This window comes from Rhipicephalus microplus, chromosome 1 (genome assembly GCF_043290135.1).
Source record: "Rhipicephalus microplus isolate Deutch F79 chromosome 1, USDA_Rmic, whole genome shotgun sequence".
In the NCBI taxonomy this organism is placed as follows: Eukaryota; Metazoa; Arthropoda; class Arachnida; order Ixodida; family Ixodidae; genus Rhipicephalus; species Rhipicephalus microplus.
In genome coordinates, this window is record NC_134700.1 from 138,348,006 (window position 1) to 138,366,982 (window position 18,977).

Here is an 18,977-nt window from a genome sequence, read left to right on the forward strand (position 1 = left end):
GAGTATGGTAGTTGACGTCTGAAAACATTACTGGCTGGCTTCATTCACAGCTGTCTCTGAAGTTACTGTTGCCCTAAGAAACAGCAAACATTTCAATGAAGTTTGCATGTAGCCATCTGTCATACTTATCAGAACTTCTCATTTGAATAAAATGCTGGGCACTCGTTATGTTTGAATGATTGAGAACCTATTGTATTTTAGTGTGTAACATCTGTATTGCGTGCAATGCTTACTATTCATTTTGTAATGGTATTCCATTCGTTGTTGCGTCAGCTGTTATTTACATTAGTGGAAACTAAATGAACACATCGTTTTCTTCACCCGCCCTAATCCAGGTGTGTATGAGGCTGGCCCGAACCTGACGCATCGAATCCAGTGTTGGGACATGACCGGTTCTAAGCTGCCAGACATTGGTGATGGTGAGCCTAATTCATATCTTGTCCACCCTCTTGCTGGTAATAATCAATCAATCAAATTAATCAAAATAGTTTATTTTCATCATTTCGTACATAAGGTGAAAAAAAGAATTCCAGAAAAAGCCGAACGTTCACCGGCTTGACAAAGCCCCGGTCTCTCAGACAAACAACGGTGAAGTTGTTCTTAGCACAACAGTAAAAAGCATGTTACACGTACTGTATAGCGGGATAGAATAGTACAGAGCATTTCATTTCCATATGGATACCATGGGAATAAAAATCTAATGAATAAATTTAATAACAAATATATAGACGCTCCAGAATACAACCGAAAGACGCTTTTATATAATATAGAAAAAAAGTGCAATAACTGAAGCATATAGTCCGCCCCGCCACAGTGATCTAGTGGCTAAGGTACTTGGCTGCTGACCCGCAGGTACAGGTATCAAATCCCGGCTGTGGCAGCTGCATTTACGATGGAGGCGGAAATGTTGTAGGCCCGTGTACTCAGATTTGGGTGCACGTTAAAGAACCGCAGGTGGTAAAAATTTCCGAAGCCCTCCACTACGGCGTCTCTCATAATCATGTGGTGGTTTTGGGACGTTAAACCCCACAAAGTAAATCAGATCAAAGCATATAGTCAGAAATCGCTCAGATTTGTTTTATGTTGTTATACGTTTTTATGTTATTTCATGTCAATAACCTGCTACAAGAATAGGTCTAGCATTTCGGTCTTGTTTAGTGTTAGAAGATTATCATTTTGTTTGTTGAAATGGTTAATTAAGAAAAGCAAAAGTGCTGTTTTCCATAATTAGTGCAGGAAAGGGGGATTCGCCACGGAGCCTGACGGCGATATGATTATGTACTTTTATTTTCTTGTAGATCAGCTAAGCCTAGAAATGAATCTAGCTTTCCTAGCATAGCATTCTTGTAGCTTTGTAGTGTTTTCAGTTTGCATATGTTACCAGATTTTATTATTCGAAATTGCCGAAAAAGTTATTCCATATGTTCGGATAAAGGAACATTTGCTATGGCTCGAATTGCTTTCTTTCGAAGTGTTTCCAGCATCTGTATGTTTTGTGCGGTAGTGTTATCCCATATGAGTGAGCAATAACTGAGGTGTGATTGGAAAAGAGCATGATAAATGACATTTAATTCTAGAGGGTAATACATTTCGATAGGGATTTAAGACACCAACAACTTTTTGTACTATCAAACAAACATTGTCAACATGTTCATTCCAGGACTTGTGCGAAGTGATTATAACGCGGAGTGCTTTCATAGAGGACGTAATGGTCATCGTGTACGGACCTAGAACAATGTTATCTGGGACTATAGTAGAACTTCCTTGAGCAGGGAAAACAACACATTTCATTTTGGTTTCATCGAGAATCAAGCAGTTTGTTGTTGACAATTATTGAAGTTTGTGACATTCAGTGCTAGCTATAGGCATTATTTATTTTAAGTCTTTTCCTGTAAAGAAAATGGAACAGTTGTCTGCATATGCAACAAAATTTCACATTTTACTAATCTCTACAATATCGTTGATGTAATGGAGAAAGAATATCGGACCAAGGATGCTCCCCTGAGGGACACCTGCTGTTAGAGGTTTCAGTTGCGACCGGTATTCATTAATTTCAACGGACTGATGTCGATTTTCTTGACAAGATCAGATGAGTTGAAGTGTTACTTCTCCGAAGCCGTATCTCTCTAGCTTTAGGGGCAACAATTGGTGGTTGACTCTATCGAATGCTTTGCTGAAGTTTGTATGTTCTGAAGAATGAAATCCTTTTGTATAGTTGAGGCAGTTTCCATGGACCGTTTTTATTTTTCGGAAACCGTGCTGATGTTTGGTTAGCAATTTTTGTTTCTGCAAAACATTATTAAACAGTCATTGATGATGTGAATGGATCAAGACGTACAGATTAACACGAGGGTATTCGCACAAACCCGCAATGTGGCGAAAGAGTCGGGAAAGGGGAAGTGTTTCGGGGTTTCAAGTTTGTAGCACCTAAGGGGCTCGTCGTCCATCCATAGATCATGTGTGGTGTTGTCATGCTCACAATCAGGAGTCAATACAGGCTTAAAAGATGGCTAGCAATCTTGAAACCTGGTTAAAACAAATTAAGAAGGTTTAAAATGACACAAGCAACAGCAGTAATAAAACAATACGCATAGTAATTGACCTGAAATGGGTAAAAATTCCTCGGGCGCATGTAGTTAATTCGTGTGCCATACAAGAGAGGGCACCACTGACTCTCAGAGTAGTACATGATTGCTCCTCCCACTTGCATTTCACCAGCACTCTGTTGCTACATCTGAAGGGGGGAAGGGGCAACAAACTGGTACAACTTGCTGCTGACACGTATCGTAACTGCCGTAACACGCGGGAAGTTAATAAAGTGCCAACGCAGTGCGCATGTTGCTATCGGAGTTTGCTAATATTGATAACAAGATTCTGTTCATGCTGGGGAAACACCTACATGTTTGCTTCAAATATTGGCGCATCGACAATTTGGTAAATGGAGAAGTGGGAACTCTACGAGCGGGAATAGCTGCACCACTGTAACATGCACTTCCTCAAGTTTCACAGTAGCAGAGCTGCATTTGTTTTTGTTTTTTTTGTGATGTGGTCCCTTTTCACCTCTCTCCCCACTGTAGGCTGTGGGGTGGCAATCTTTTGAGCCCGCCCCCATCACATCGAGGCATGGGAGCCATGAGGCACATGTGCTCACAAAACTGTTTCACATACAAGAGAATATGCATATACAGTGGAACTTCGATTATACGTCCCCCGGTTTCGCGATGACCCGCATTTTACAATGAATCCGTTAGGTCTCGGCAAAATCCCCATAGGAATAGTGTATTAAAGAGCTTGGTTATATGACGCAGTTTTACTTCGACCCCGCATCTTACGACGACATTCAGATTTCGTCCAAAAGAAAAAAGAATGCCTCTACTTGAATCAACCGTGGACCAAATATTCACGAGTGCAATACATAAACTGCGTTCCCCTATGTTGACGATTAGAAAAGTAGAGAGCAAGAGAGATGTCTTCTGAGAATGGAAAATTTATTCTCGTGGAAGTTCATGCGCTTCTACACACGCAGGTATCTGGGGTCATTACCTAGTGAAGCTCTATCCACACAAAGCAGCTCTAGCCAGCCAAAAAGCTGATATTTTCACGTTTTTGGTCCACGAAAACATTTTCTGGTCGACATACGGCTGACCTCCTGCCTTTTTCGTACTCGCATTCACAGGCTTGCGGATGCATAAGGGCGTGACACAGCTGTTTTCACTGTGAAAGATTACTTTCACTTGACGTCAACGTTCATACTAACAGTGGGAACACACAAGTTCCACTCCACAAGGCCACAAATTACAACGTACGTAGCTCAGTCGGACACGAAGGCATTCTACACACACTCGTGGTAGGTCGCCATTATGTGATAGCGATGACACTGTGCCTGGCTCTTCTGACAGGAGGCTATTGGCAACACGGTTTCGGTTTTGTTATTACGCGCAGGCAATTTTTGCCTTCTATTTATCCGTAGAGAGATGCGCGTTGGGTTCAATTTTTTTTAAACTTGAGAATTGAGATTCACTCGCTGCCGTTAGCTGTTGCTGGCATGAACAATTTAATCTAAATTTATAGTAAAAGCACAACGTCGTGCTGTGGTCTTATTCAGGCGGTCTGTACCTATTTTATGGGGCAAGGCTGAGTGTTGTTGCTATATTCTTAGTTTTTCGATTATATCATTTTTGACCAGTCAAAATGTCAAGTTAACCGAATTCCGGATAATCAAATGAACCATCCAAACAAAAGGAAAATGTACTCGGCACGCACAAACCTTTATTTCATGAAAAACTGCATCAACTTAGTCTGCCTCGTCATCGGAATCGGTGCTAGAACGATCTTCTTCAACCCCATGTGATGATGGTGTGCAAGCTCGATGTCGCGAAAAATGAAAGATGCAGTACTCCGCGAGGAAAGCGAGAGCTCCGGTGGCCTCCTGCACTGTGCGATGTCACGTCAGCTCATCTTGAATGTCATCATCAGAACAGTGATTTTGATCCTACTCAAGCACTTCTAATAATATGTCGTCATCAGTCAGCAAATCAGCAATGGCCACACCATCATCAACGCGCTTAAACACAGCCTGAGAATGTAACAATGGTTTCTATGTCAAAGCATCAACTTGCCCAACAGTCAACTCTTTTGATGTACCCGAGCTGCACACGCTATGCGGGAAGTCACAACGCAAAGAAATCAACAGCGTAGGCGGCGCGAGTAACTGGGGTAGTGGCGGCTGCGCGAACTGTCCCGTGCGGCGCCATGTGTGGTGCATTTCGCAGACACTGAATGGACCGCCAGCCCAAGTGCTTCTGCCGGGTGGTGACTAGTGCCACCTGGACACTTCCCCCCTCATTCACTATCATCGTGATCATATTCTGCTGCTGTTCATTCGGTTTCGGTTTCTTCAAAACTTCAGTTCCGTTGTTGGTTACAGTGCCAGAGCTGGGACTTCATGCTTTCAGTAACCGGTTACCAAAAGCTTGAAGCCCGGATAGCCCACTCTGGAATCCTTAGAGTTAACCGGTGCGCGTCTAATTCCCTCCGAATTAATGAGCATTTGACACCATTGAAATACACACAGTTTTGCCAGGACCGGACTGCGTGTCCGAGTTAACCGAATTTCCGAGTTGAGATCCGGTTAAACGAGCTCTTACTGTACTTTGAGCCCTTACTGTTGCTCCTACATGCTAGTGTGCTGCGCATATCGGTGCAGCCAGGCGCTGTTGGACCGGTCCTCCGAAATTTCAGCAGCCACATGTGCCCTTCTGGATTGCTACTGTAAAAGCTCCTTAATTTGCATCTCAATAACGAGAATTATTAACATCACTTCGTAATCTTGATTGATGGATATGTGGGCTTTAAAGGGCCCTGCAACATTTTTTGAGCATGGTCAGAAAACGCTGCCGATCGATAGTAGACGCTCCCGACAACAGGCGTGCCAAATATTATAGTGCAGCACGCCGCCTGGAATTCACAATAAATTATCACATTTTGCTAAAAATAGCTTTCTCTTCTCTCTACAAATCATGGAAAGTAAGCCCAGTAAACCCATCTATCAGCCATTGGCCAATTTGAATATGGCGCGCTCGGTTGTTACAGAGGTCACCGCAAGAGGCCGTCACTTGTCCACGCGTGCGCGTGCGATCGCACTAAAAAAGTCGCGTATTCAAAGGAAAAAAAATTTTCAAGGTCACAAGGCGTAAGTGACGTTTCTTTTTATCCTCCCATCCCTCCCTGTTCAGCTTCCAGCGCTTTCGTCGGGACGAGAGAAGAAAGAATGTGATTGCAGCATGTGCGAAATCTTTGTTTCTCCGCTTGTACTGGATGGATTCTTAAAATTTTTGTGGCGTTCGATTTGTGAGGTAATACTTTTTTCCAGTGAAATAATTTCATGGTTACTCAAAAAAGTGTTTTATGGCCCCTTTAACGTCCTAAGACCACCTTATGATTATGAGAGACGCCGTAGTGGAGGGCTCTGGAAATTTCAACCACCTGGGTTCTTTAACATGCACCCAAATCTCAGCACACGAGCCTACAACATATCGGCCTCCATCAAAAATGCCGCGCCGCAGCCGGAATTCGATCTCGCGACCTGGGGGTCAGCACCCGAGTATCTTAGCCACTAGGCCACCGCGGCTGGGCCTTGCATCTTAATTTTGACTGAAACATTTACACCAGAGCCAAAATCACCTTAACAGCCAGATTAGTAGACGCGTGACAGGGTTATCACAAGCAAACACTTATAGTAGTCTTTATGCTAGAACGTTTGTTGTGTGTGAAATTATGAGGACTGAACAGCTTTCATCTATAGGACTGTTTGCCTGCAAACTGTTAATCAGCTTGGTCAAATGAGAACTTAGTGCAAACACGTCCTGCTGTTCTGTGCGCCAACTGTGTTCCCTCTGTTGCTTTTTTGTTAATGCAGCCAAGGCATGCCTGGTGGCACCGCGATGCAAGATCCACAACGATGCAAGTGTGGCCCTGGGCGGTGGTCTGCTGGCGGCCCTGGTTCCCTGTGGCCTACTAGGAGCTTCGCTGTGCGTGTACTCTCTGCAGCCCCGAGGCACCCTCCTGCACACTTGGAGCTTTGGGGCCAACGCCATCTCGGTCAGCCTGTCACCGCTCGCTCGGTACCTGGTCGTCGGGTTCGCCACCACTCGGGGCTATTTCAGCCAGGAGAGGGAGGCAAGTAGTGTCTGTAAACTAACGTGAATGTACGGAACCAAAGGGAAGTTATTTGTAGGGATGTGCGAATGTTCAAACTTATGAATATTTTTAATAGTGTTTGCTATTCAATTCGATTCGCACTAGAACTTTACTACTCAAGCTATTTAACTTCTGGATAGTGCAGTCGATCCAGGATATATCGAACTCGGATATATCGAATAGTTGGCTATGTCATACAGTTGAGAAATCTTGAATTTCTCACGCAAAATTATGGGACCGATGCACACGTATACAGTGAAACCCCGTTAATACGTACCTTCCGGGGATGACAGCGTAACTAAGCACTAAATGTACTTCGCATTAACCACCAGCTTCCATAAACTTCCTTCCTTGTCTTCATGCCCTGATTACGTGTTGTGTTGATAAACTTCCTTTCTGGTATTTATGCCCCGATTACCTGTTGTGTTTATATGGCTGCAGCTAATGTAAAAAGGGCCCTTTGACCAGTTCCTTCTTTTTTTCATTTAAGACCCACATACGCATTGAAGCAGAAGGTGCTTCCTGAAGACGTAGCATTGTTTTTGGCCTCATCATGTTTGGTGTAATAATTTCAAAAGGAAGTTCGAACACCACAATGACTATGCAAAGCGGAAACTGTGTCAATGGCCTGTGATATCTGTGTTTACTTCTACTTGCAGGTATGTAATTTAATGTAAATTTCGCAGGTGGTGGCTCAAATCTTCAAGCTGACTCCACAAGATGGCGAAGGCTCATCCTCCTCCTCATCGGTGAGCACTGTCTGCTTTCTCCAGGGACTCTTGCATTACCACTTCAAAACACATAGAATAATTTGTCCTCTTAGTTGCCTTTGGTCTGCTAATCTACGTTTTCTTATGACATAGACATTTGCTAGTGTTTATCGGGAATGGGTGAATGGGAAATTCTGAGGTTTGAAGCAAATGCAAAGCGAATTGTGATTCCATCAGATGGTTCAAGTAGTATGCATCATATGTTATAAGCATTTTTGCTATGGCCAGCTAACTTGCACAGTGTATTAGGAATTGGAACGAGGCATGTGCAAATGTCGTTTTTAATTCAAAGTGAAGTGAAAGCAACTTCGAGTAGTAGCAAGATTTTAACAGTAGTTGGGTGCAAATTATAAGCAGTAAAATATGTTGCACCTTAAAATTTACCATGCTCAGGGCATGTAGGCTCGTATAATGAGCTGCTAAAGTTCGGGAATAATTGAAGTGAAGGCGCTATGCATGTAGTTTAACTCAGTGGGAGGCTTTGCGGCAGTGCGTATTTTCCCTGAATAGGTGGTCTCACGACATTGCACCCTCACGCTGCAGTACTGCTTCTTCAGGGGGATTACATACAGTCAGATATTCACCTATTGGGTCATTTCCAATATTTCAAAATATTGAATAACCTAAAATTCATGGAGAAGGGAATTCAAGTACTGTAAGATTCATTCGAAAATTCTAAGTGCTGGAATATTTTACCATGCGTAATGAAACAGTGTTTATAAATTTGGAAAGTCATGAAGCAAATCGCGATGTCTCTCAATGTGGTTGACCTCTGTGTGCGGTCTTGTGGCTGACCTCTGTGTGCGGTCTTGTGGCCAGCTTCAGCAGGTGGGAAACCTGAGCCAGCCAGGGGGGACTGCTGGCCAGCCTCCGGTCAGCCTCAACTCAGTGCGCTGGCTGCCTCGGCCAGGTGAAGGGCTCATCTACGGCACAAACCGCGGATCTCTCTGCATCTGCCGCCCAATGTGAGTGTGAGGAAAACCATGGCAAACGCCTGTTTGAGTGTGGTGCCTTAGAAATTGCTGTAGGCTCTTATTAATTAGTAATTCACTTCCAAGGGGACCCCAGGATATAGTTTTTATTATCAGAAGTTCTTAGCAACGTATCAATTTGTGTCAACATAGTTGTAAGTTGTGACCTTATCAGTGCTACAGCATTTGTGTCAACATAGTTGTAAGTTGTGATTTCATCAGTGCTACATCATTTTAATTTGGCAGGTCCCATTTTTGATGAGCTTGAGCACTGCATAACTTCAAACCTCGCTAATGCACAGTTGCGTGGGATCATGTTTTGGTATGCACTAAGCAATGCACGAATTAACCCTCACTGCCAGTCTAGCTGCCACCTTCCAGCCAGAAAAAAAATGCCGCAATCCTCACAAACACGCACACACACATGCAAGCACGGAAGCTTTATTCAGGGACTGACAGGAAAAAAATTATCTTCACTTGCCATCGTGCTGACATTTCTGTGCCGACAACATCTTCAAAGTCGGGGAGGCCGCAAGACTGTTTGTCCATTAAGCCTCGCTTCTCTGCGAAGAGTCTCATCTGTGTCGGATACCAAAGAGTGGTTGTCCACTTCGACGCTGCTGTCCTCACTTTCGCTTGAAGTAGGATGTGGTGCATCGGCAGCAACAATGTCACTGTCGAAAAAGTCATGGGATGTAATGACATTGTCGTGGACATATCGAAAGGCGCCGAAAACGTTTCAACTGCTTCTTCGTGCAGCTCAAAAACGTCATCAAGGAGGCTCTCACAACCCTCAGCCTTCTCGTTGTCGCCTTCTTCAAGCGTTTTGACTCGCACTCGCACAAAGCAGTCCTGTATTGCTGCAGGCTGTACCTGCATCCATGGGTGCACAAGGAGGTGTGCAGGGTCCAGGACATCTATTGTGTATGTTTTGTCACTCTCCCTGGTGAGCAACATCCTTCTCAACAGATTTTTGTAGCGTTTCTGCTTGGCTGAGGGGCTGAGTGAGCGCTTTAGGATGGGTGGTGAGAGCTTAAGGGTGAACACGGGTCGTAGAAGGCCAAAAAAATGCAAAAAAATCGACTTTTTGAAGCTGACATTTTCGGAATCTGTACCTATTTTTGCACCTATCTCAGAAGTTTCTAGCTTCTCGCGTCATTATTTCTGGTGCAATATCAATTTATAACATCAGTGTGAGATGAATGTGAGCGCAAATTGATGCTAAAATCGCGCTTTTTCCGTGCCGAGCCGTTTGCTGTTGCGCACGAGCTATCGTGCTCATCTTGGTCTCGTTTAGAAGGGTAGTTCTTCATCTCAATTTCTCCTCGCCGCTGGCTTGCCTTGCTCATTGGTTTTTCAGCAAAAACGCGTCATCGAGAAGCACTATTGCGCGATTCTATTGGCTGCTTGGGGCACGTAACAGAACCTAGGCATCCGATTGGCCAAGTAGCGTTTCCGGCGTCTGCTTCACGATCTTGACCCCCACCGACATGCACCATTTTGTCATGGTGCTGCTGACTGCCTGCAACAGTAGAGAATTTCCGTACCACAGTAATTTGTGAAGCGGGTGTGGCGATTGTTTGTTCGCTGTGAACTCCAGAAAGAGCCCCACTATGGCTCAGGATAATGAAGATAACGAACTCGCAGCAGTCAGCGGTGGTCGCTGAATCATCGGTGTAGGCCTAACTCACGTGTGAGCCCGTTGGTTGCTGACAACGTTACTGAGAGCAGCTGTGTTTTGCAGCCTCATCACTTAGAGGATGGCAAGTAAAAAGCAGAAGTGAAGCTACAAGAGATATCAATCTTTGTAGTGACGGAACCGAAGTGCAGTCTTATCGCTAAACGCGCCGAAGCCGCAGTTGTTCCTCCCCGCCTGACAAAAGGACATTGAACAGCGTGACGGTTCGTCAGAGTAGAGTACGCCGTGCGTCAACGAACAACAGAAAGTCAATCTGTTCGCGGTGAATGTGCTCGCTGCCCGTGCAATGGAGGCTACTGGCAACAGGTAAACTGCTTTTAACGATGTGTTCGCAACGTTGCCACGGTCTCCACTCGAAAATGCGGCAGTCTTATGTGAATAGGCAACTAACACCTCGGCATTCGTGTAGCCTCGAAATTGATGAGCGATTGAGCAAGTTTGATTCGCGACATTTATGGGTAACCCATTCTGCACAAGCCGGAACACATCGCCGTGTAATTCGACGGATTTCGGATGGTGCGTGCACATTCATCGGACATCACTGTCAGCACAGCCAACGAACTGATGAGCGGCCTTGCAGCAGATGAGCACATGGTGACAACTTGCTACAGGACTTGAAGAAATGACACGCTCATGCAAATAATCAGTCCTATTACATTCCCGGTGCATATTAACTGACTAAAAGCATGTGTGCCATGATATTTTTTACTCGAAACGATGAAATAAAGTTTTAACAGCATTGTTCTTGAAGCACAGATTTCGACCACCTTCTTTTGTTTGTGTGGTAAAAGTGGACCTAGGACAGCTAGAGCTGTGATTGTTTTTGCACAGTGTAGCTAAATGTGCACAAAAAAACAATCCTGAGAGCTGATATTTATTGGGTAGCTTCATTTTTTATTTTAATATAAATTTTTGTTTTTAGTTACATGCAATGAAATTTATTGTGCTGCAATTCAAAAAGTACTCGTTCAATTTTCGATAAGCTTGCACCATTGCACTCCTTAGCCTTACTAGTATCCATATATATTTCAATGACTATGTAATTCTAAGTACATACATTTTTATGATTAAAAATGTTAGAATTCTTTGTTTTCTTGATTTTCTCGAAGTGGCAATTTCGAACACCCTGCATGAAAACTCCTGCAATATATCTGAAACTATTACAGATAGCAGAATAATTTTTTTGCGGCATGAAGCTATATTTTTGAAGCACACAGCATAAGAAGCAAATTTTGATTTCTCTTGATGCAAGTTTTTTAAATTAGTCTTTTGTGTAACCACTTAATGCCCACATTCAGTGCTATGATTATTAGTGTACTGTAAAATAAAAAATAATGACGCAATCAGAAAAGTGCTTCCTATGTTGTGTAGCTTGTGCTTTCTAGCGTTGATCCCTATGCTATTTGCAAATTTCAGACTAATGGTTATTTTTCTATTGTAGTAGAAACAATGCATATTGTTATTTTATGTAAATAATGAACTAATTAAGCTACAGAAAAAATAACTACATATTTAGAATCGGCAGAACAAGTTGAGTAAGCATGCCAACTTTTGCCACATTTGGTTGAAAAGTAAATGAGAGAGCCCTAAGATTCATGTCCCCCCTTAATAGCCAACAGCTTATCCAAATCAACGTACGCCGATGCATTGTCAAGTGCTATCAGTATTCTCCTTTTATTGGTCGCAAAACAGTGGTCCAGCTGGTGCACTTACTCCTCGAGCAGCTGAGCTGTCATCTAGGCCTTTTTGTTGCGCTTGTCAAGAACGACGCATGACAGCCGCGTGCGTTCGAAACATCGCGGATTTCGTATCTGCCTATCACCATCAGTGGCAGCTTCTCACTCCTGGTCATGTTCACATAGAAAGCGGCCAAAATACGATTTTTTGCATGTTTCCCACTGATGGAATTTTCGTTATTCAATGCCAATCTCTTGTTTGGAAGCAGGCACTAGAAAAGTGCCAACCCATCAAAATTAAGAAATGTCGGCGGCATTGTAGGCTACTAAGGCTTCCTGCAAATCGATGTTCGGCCGCTCGACAACGTGTTCTGTGTCTGCTGTGGACTCCTTCCTGCAAACAGCTTTCTTCACTATGTGGAAGTTCGCTTTTAATCACCACAACAAGTCGTTGCGGCAGGCAAAACTGGTGCGATTCAGCTGAGTGGTGAAAGTTTGTGCTTTGTCAGTCACGAGGGGTCCTTTAACTGGCAGGCTCATGCTCTGCGCTTTTTTCTACCAAAGAAGCAGGGCCTTTTCCATATTAAGAAAAGCACTCTTTGGTGCAGCACCTACTCAAATTACTGGCCTGTACCGTTCCTCATCTTTTCGCAAGCATTCCATATTCTGCACACCATCATCAGAGGCTAGTACTTATCACTGGCTACTGCAGATTTCTTGTACATTTTCAATTGCGCAGATGATTTTTCGTTTTTCTTTCACACTCAAGACATCTTTTTTCAGCACAATACACCATCTTTGTGCGCGAATTCAAACGCACCTCTTGTGCATGACACTGCAAAAAAAACACGCCGCACAAAAACAACTTGCGTAAAACGACCAAATCCCCAGCATGATCAGCACTGCGTAAACGATAGAATGAAAAAAGAAACATGCTCAATGCTTTTGAGCCGTTTCAATACAGTCGAATTCTGAATTTGTTTGAATTATCAAGAATTTTGGATTACCAGAAGCTCCCAGATATATGACTCCAGCTGAGGTGACATCACATGTTATGATTATGCATTGATTTTACCACACTTAAAAATTTTTAAGTGTTTTTAAACACTAACTGCACGCAATGAAAAAAAAAAAATCGGCGGTGTAAGGTAAGGTCCACAAGTTTATCGGCCATTTACTGTGGATCACTATCAGACCTTTTAAAGAAATCGGGAATCGCCAACTGCTTATTTGCTATACGTGCCTTCAGCTCAAAGCTTTCGATACCAGTTGAGAAGCATCAGGGTTTACCACTCCTGAGCTTCGTTTCAAACATTTGTTTGCTAGCAAAGCCTTTTTCTTTGAAGTCCTGAGGCACTTATTTTTCATTTTTTTAAAGTGTTTGGATTATATAAGAACATATATTTTGAAACATTAGTGGAAAAGCAGCAAATATTTTATGGTATAGAACTGCAAAAAGCATGAAATAATGGAATGATGGAGTTTGAATGAAGGGGCTTTTAAATACAATGAAAAAATACAGGGCCAACGAAAAAATTGAATTTTGTTTGAATTAACTGAAATTTTGAATTATCAGAGTTTGAAATATTGCGAGTCTACTGTACTATGATTGGATTCGAGAGTGACAGCAAATTCGCACCCCCTACCAGCAGCTCCTTCATGTTAGCGAAAACCAATCTCGACGGGCATGCTTTTGCAAGCTCCGATTGGCAGCAGCCATACGAGCAGAAAATATGTCAATGTGGTCATGTTTTGACTTGACTATTGCTGGCGCTTGTTCAATCATCACAGCTTGGGTATTGGACATCTGCGCACGAGAAATTTCGCTAATTGTCAGCCTGTGCATGTACAACAAGAACGAAAATAGTATGGGCCGAATTTGCTCACACAATAAACGCACCCCGGACTTCAGTCGTCAGAATCTGCATTTTTTTTCTCGTGCGTAATAAGCAGCCCCCACATTCGTCCTCTGTACTCCCCGTTAACCGGCACCTGGTGCCTCCTTGCCCGTTGAACCTTCTTCGTTTTTTATTATCATGCCGACCCCCTTCGGCCACCTTGGCTAGCTCTCCCCCCCCCTTCACCCTCTGTCGCACTTCGTATTGTTATTCTTTCTATCTGCGCGCCGCATGTCCCATCTTTTTTTATTATCTGTCCACCACAGCGCCATTCCTGAACGGTGCGAGTGTAGAAACATCACAGCTGCACACACCGAGCGAAGCTAGGTCACGAGACTGCCTGCGCTAAGTTACGGTTGCTTTCTGCAAATACGAAATGCTAAGGCCCAGCCACATGCCTGTGATTTTCGAGCGACGACGACAGGGTTTGCTGTCACCATGACTGTCTCAAAAGGCCGTTCATTGCCATTTTGTCGCAGGTTTCTAGAAAACCAGAAAAAGATCGCTTGTCGCCCATAAAAGATCGTGATGATTTCCGCAAAATCGTAGCACTCCCGATTCTCACCTTGGTTGCAATTTTTTCGTCGTGCTTGTTATCCGCGTGTACCTCAAATAATGCTAGATATAGGCTACCTTTTCTACAATAACTTCTTTTGTGAACAGCGAGATGCAGCCGTGTTTTGTCGTTCATTTTGTCATCGACAGTCTGCTTTAGATGCTTCGGTAATAACTCGGCGGAAGGTTAATGGCGTCGTCACGGTCGTGGGAGATTGCCTCGAACTCGGCAAAGTGCATCGTAGCATTGTAGCGCATGCTTCTGGGCGCCCGTCGAGATCACAGCAGATACCACTGTGGCGATTAAACGATTGCAAGCCAAGAAAGCAGCGAAAGGCATTTATGGAGTGCGCGGGTGGTGCAGGGACACCTGGAATTTCCATTTTCAAATACTGCTTGCGTTTGACAGCCATGATTGAGTAAAATGCCCCCTTACTCCATCCAATCTTTTCATTCACACCACCTTTCTTGCAAGGTCTGTTTTCTTCCTGTTTTCGTGTAGTCATGTTTTTTTTTTGTTTCTCTGGCTTCCCTCTCCTTTTTCTTTTTCACTGATGCATTCCCTCTTTTTATTTGTTCATTTAATTTTGCATGCCAGCTTATTTTAATATCATCTTATTGATCTTCTCGTTCTTTCTGCCACCTCTCCCTTCTTCGTTTTTGCACTTGTCCTCTCCTCCTGTTCTGTTTTGGTTGGTGAAAAAGGTCAGAAGCATACTCATACATACGCTAAAGTAGACCATTGCTGCCTTAAAGAAGGCAAGACTGCTTGTTAAAACCTTGGATCCAGCGACACCTCGTGTTCGAAAAATTCCCCCCTCCCTCCACTTCAAGCTTTCCTTTTCGACTAAACGTCTGCCTGTTTTTTGTTATTTTCTTCGTGAATGCAGCAAGCCCATCTCCAAGGAGGGTGGCAGCACTGGGGCATCATCCCGCACCGGTCCGACACGAGATGCCACCAGCCCATTTGTAATGCTCACCGACCAGGTGGACAGGACGGCCAGGAACACCACCATCCAGGTCAGGTGACCATGCATGCCCGGGCGAGTGTCATCACTGGCAGGAATCATTGTAGAATGCTCAGTACAGCTTCGGCCAGCGCTATTGCGGCCCCTCCTGTCAGGTTTGCAGATTTGCACTCACATTTAGAAGTGTGCAAATGTTCGAAATTGCGAATATTTTTCTAATAGTGTTTGCCGTTCGATTCAATTCACACTGGAATTTTAGTATTTCAAGACAAATGCGGTACACGTCTGATTAAAAGTGGCCCCTTCAGATTTTCAAATGCTTTTTCTTATTGCATTCTCGTATTGCGGCAAAGCTGTCTTTCACACTCTGCAACGGTTGCAAATGTATTAACTCAACAAAACACTGGTTCCAACACGGAGTTGATTGACAAGGTAGAAGTGGGGCTCAATGAAAGCTTCTTTGACCAAAAATATTGGCAGGAAGTCTGAAAAATAGGATGCAGAAGATCTCTAGCATCCAAAATTTTAAATGTTCTTTTCTGATGATGTCTACAAGGTAGACTTGAAAGTCTTAACTCGAATGGAGCACGACCTTGTGTGCCACATTGTTTGGGTTTTCACGGAAGTTGAAAGGGGAGGACGGGCTGAGGAAATGGCATTTTTGCGTTTCACGTGTTGCGGCGAAATGTTTCACGTGTTGCAACCACAGTGTTGTCTGCAATGCTATGGTTGCAAAAAATCATGCACTAATACAATATGGCCTCTGCATTCCCACATTCTTGATAAGACAACTATTAAAGAGGCCCTGAAACACCTCTTAAGTAATCATGGAATGAACTCTCTGGAAGAGCTTATTGCCTCGCGAACTAAATGGTGCAAAAAATTTTAAAAATCCGTCCAGTGCGAGTGGAGTCACAAAGATTAGTCGCATGCTGCGATTGCATTCGCTCTTCTCTCGTCCTGATGAAAGCACTGGAAGCTAAGCAGGTAGGGATAGCAGGCGCAAAGAAAAACGTCACGAGTGCCTCGTGACCTTGAGCACTTTTTTTATTTATTTTTCTTCGAATGCGTGGCTTTTTCAGTATGATCGTGCATGCATTCATGGACAAGTCACAGCCTCCCGCGGCAATCCCTGTAACGACTGGGCGCGCCATGTTCAAATCAGCCAATGTCTGATAGATGGGCTTACTTCGAGTGATTTTCGGGCTTATTCCGTGATTTGTCGAGAGAAGAGAAAGCAATTTTTAGCTTACTTTGATCATTTATTGTGAATTCCAGGCCACGTGCCACCGTGCTGGCACGGTGGTACTTAAAGGGGCCCTCCAACACTTTTTGAGCATGGTCAGAAAGCGCTGCCAATCGGTAGTAGAGGCTCCTGACAACACGCGAGCCAACTATAATGTTTGGCTCGCATGTTGTCAGGAGCCTCTACTACCGATTGGCAGCGCTTTCTGACCATGCTCAAAAAGTGTTGGAGGGCCCCTTTAAGTACCACCGTGCCAGCACTCAATCTAAAAAGAACACTTTCATGTTGCTATATCTCCTAAGAATGTGCTTAGAAATGCTCTCCAACTTTTCTTTCTTGCAATTTCTCTTTGAATTATTAAAGAAATATTCTAGAAGTATTCTATTCAATTTGCACTCACACTTCAATATTCGAATTTGCTTCACGCTAAAAATTTTCCTATTCGCTCAGCTCTGCTCACAATACTGCCTGTGCACACAGCTGATGCCATGAGGGAGGTGTGCATAAATTGTACCTGTCGTCCTGTTGATGGCGGACTTCTGTCTTAATTGCCGTTGTGTTGTGACAGCAAGTCGAATCTCAATCCATCGCGTGCTTCCGTAAGCAGCGTATTCTTCACTAGGCTTGTGTGAATATTTGAATGCTTTGAATATTCGAACGAATACAGTCGATCTCGACTATATCGAACTTAAAAGGGATTGCGAAATAGTTTGATATATCGATAATTTGAAATACGAAAAAGGCCTAAATTAGAGCATTTCAGACCTTGGAAATTGTTACAAGTGCTAACATAACGATTTGCTCACAGTATAATGAAGAGCAAGGTGTGAACTGCAAGTTACCGCACCTGATTTTACCTGAAAACAGTCTGTAAACGTGTCTTGCTTCTTGCACGCCGTCAAGTTTCAGTCATCTTCGATATCATTGACGCTTTTCAAGCAAGCGAATTCAGCTAGTTCGGCCACAACGACGTTGATTGACGCAGAACACCGATGTAAGCTTTGAAAGCGTGGCAAAAGGTTGATTAGAAGGGGCAGCGAAGGCGTTCGCATCACATTAACCGCACGTGTACACTTCAGCGACACCGGCAAAGGGAGCCATAATCTCAGCATCGATGCAGTCCGAAACAACTATGTCGTCATCTGCACTGATGAAGTTGCGCAATGTCCAAGATGAAGCCGGAAACTGATAAGTCGCAGAGTTGATTGAGTTACTCTACGTCGTTGTCAGCAGTTATGACGCATCCAAAGTGGTCACCTGGCACGCAAGGAAAGTTTACGATGGTGCTTTATTTGATGTCGCTCTAAGCACCAGTCATAATTGTTATTGCTACGTGCGGATCAATGTTCTGTTCAACTCGTTTATCAGGAACGGGGTGAGAAGTACACAACAACATCAAGTACTGTAAAAACCCAAGTATAGGTTGGACCGGAATATAGGCCGACCCCCCGAACTTTGAATCTCCAAAAAGGAAATTTTTAAAAATTGCAAAGCAATGCAGCGCACTCTTACCTCGATAAATATGAGACACAGCCAGGTGCACTGTGGTGATGTTTCTTTTTATTTCAACACTAATCTTACTTAGTTAAATGCCAGAATGCCACAAAGTGCTGTCATTCAGACTTGTCCGAACTTGAGTCCGACGACATATGTTTCTCACTAGTTACGTCCAAAAGTGCATCGTCTTCCGTTCCATTCAATGCATTACAGATGCAGCATTTGTAGAAAAACTTATGCACCATCACTGCTGGAAAGATGTTCAGGCTGACGACACCCAACCACAAACGGTCACAAGCAGTGGACGTCGTAGGCGACCAGCGGGCCTCTTGAGATTGTCGCCCAGCATCCACTCATTGTAGAGCTCGTGCATGCGATCTTTGAAGGGTTTATTGAGCACTACGTCTAGTCGCTGGAGCATTGATGTTAGTCGATCCCCCCCCAAGGATCACAAGGTCCGTCTTGCCATCGGACAGAACTCTCTTTACATCAACCGTGAGGTGGCCTCGAAATGAGTCGAGCGCCAACTTGCTCGCTTGCTGAAATAGCGCACCGGGTTCTCGATTTTACACGAGTCGGATCCACTTAAGCATGAGGGACTCATTCATGAACTATTTTTCGTTCACTCTCACGATAACATCTTCGGCTAAAGTCTTTTTTTGGTAGCCCTTTTTTCTTGAAAATGATATAAAAGGGCAACTTCTTTCAATCGGCTGTGCACGTGCGCATCACTGTAAATTGCGAATGCTCGTTGCCCGTTGTCAAAAGCTTCACCTGCTTAGATTCTTTACCAGTCACAGTCTGGTTTGAAGACATATCAAACCAGATCGGAGTTATGTCAGCGTTGCCCATGTGTCCCATCACGTAGCAATGCTGTCGACAAAGCCCGGTGACGAAGCGCTGATACTCGACCAGTTTGTTATCGAAATATTCGGGCAGTTTTTGCCATGCGGAAGCACGCCGGCTCAGTGCAAAGCCCTTCTACTTCATAAATCAGC

The 18,977-nt window shown here is 43.9% G+C and overlaps 1 protein-coding gene across 2 annotated transcripts in view; it reads left to right on the forward strand.

Moving 5' to 3' along the window:
- The window catches only part of LOC119177840 (activating molecule in BECN1-regulated autophagy protein 1A), a 152,895-nt gene that overhangs the window by 125,336 nt on the left and 8,582 nt on the right, over positions 1-18,977 (forward strand). For both annotated transcript variants that reach the window (XM_075887428.1, XM_075887429.1), the window contains 5 exons: positions 336-419; positions 6,419-6,678; positions 7,386-7,448; positions 8,289-8,434; positions 15,159-15,288. In XM_075887428.1, the coding sequence (XP_075743543.1) occupies positions 336-419; positions 6,419-6,678; positions 7,386-7,448; positions 8,289-8,434; positions 15,159-15,288 (683 nt within the window). The remainder of the gene's footprint in view (positions 1-335; positions 420-6,418; positions 6,679-7,385; positions 7,449-8,288; positions 8,435-15,158; positions 15,289-18,977) is intronic.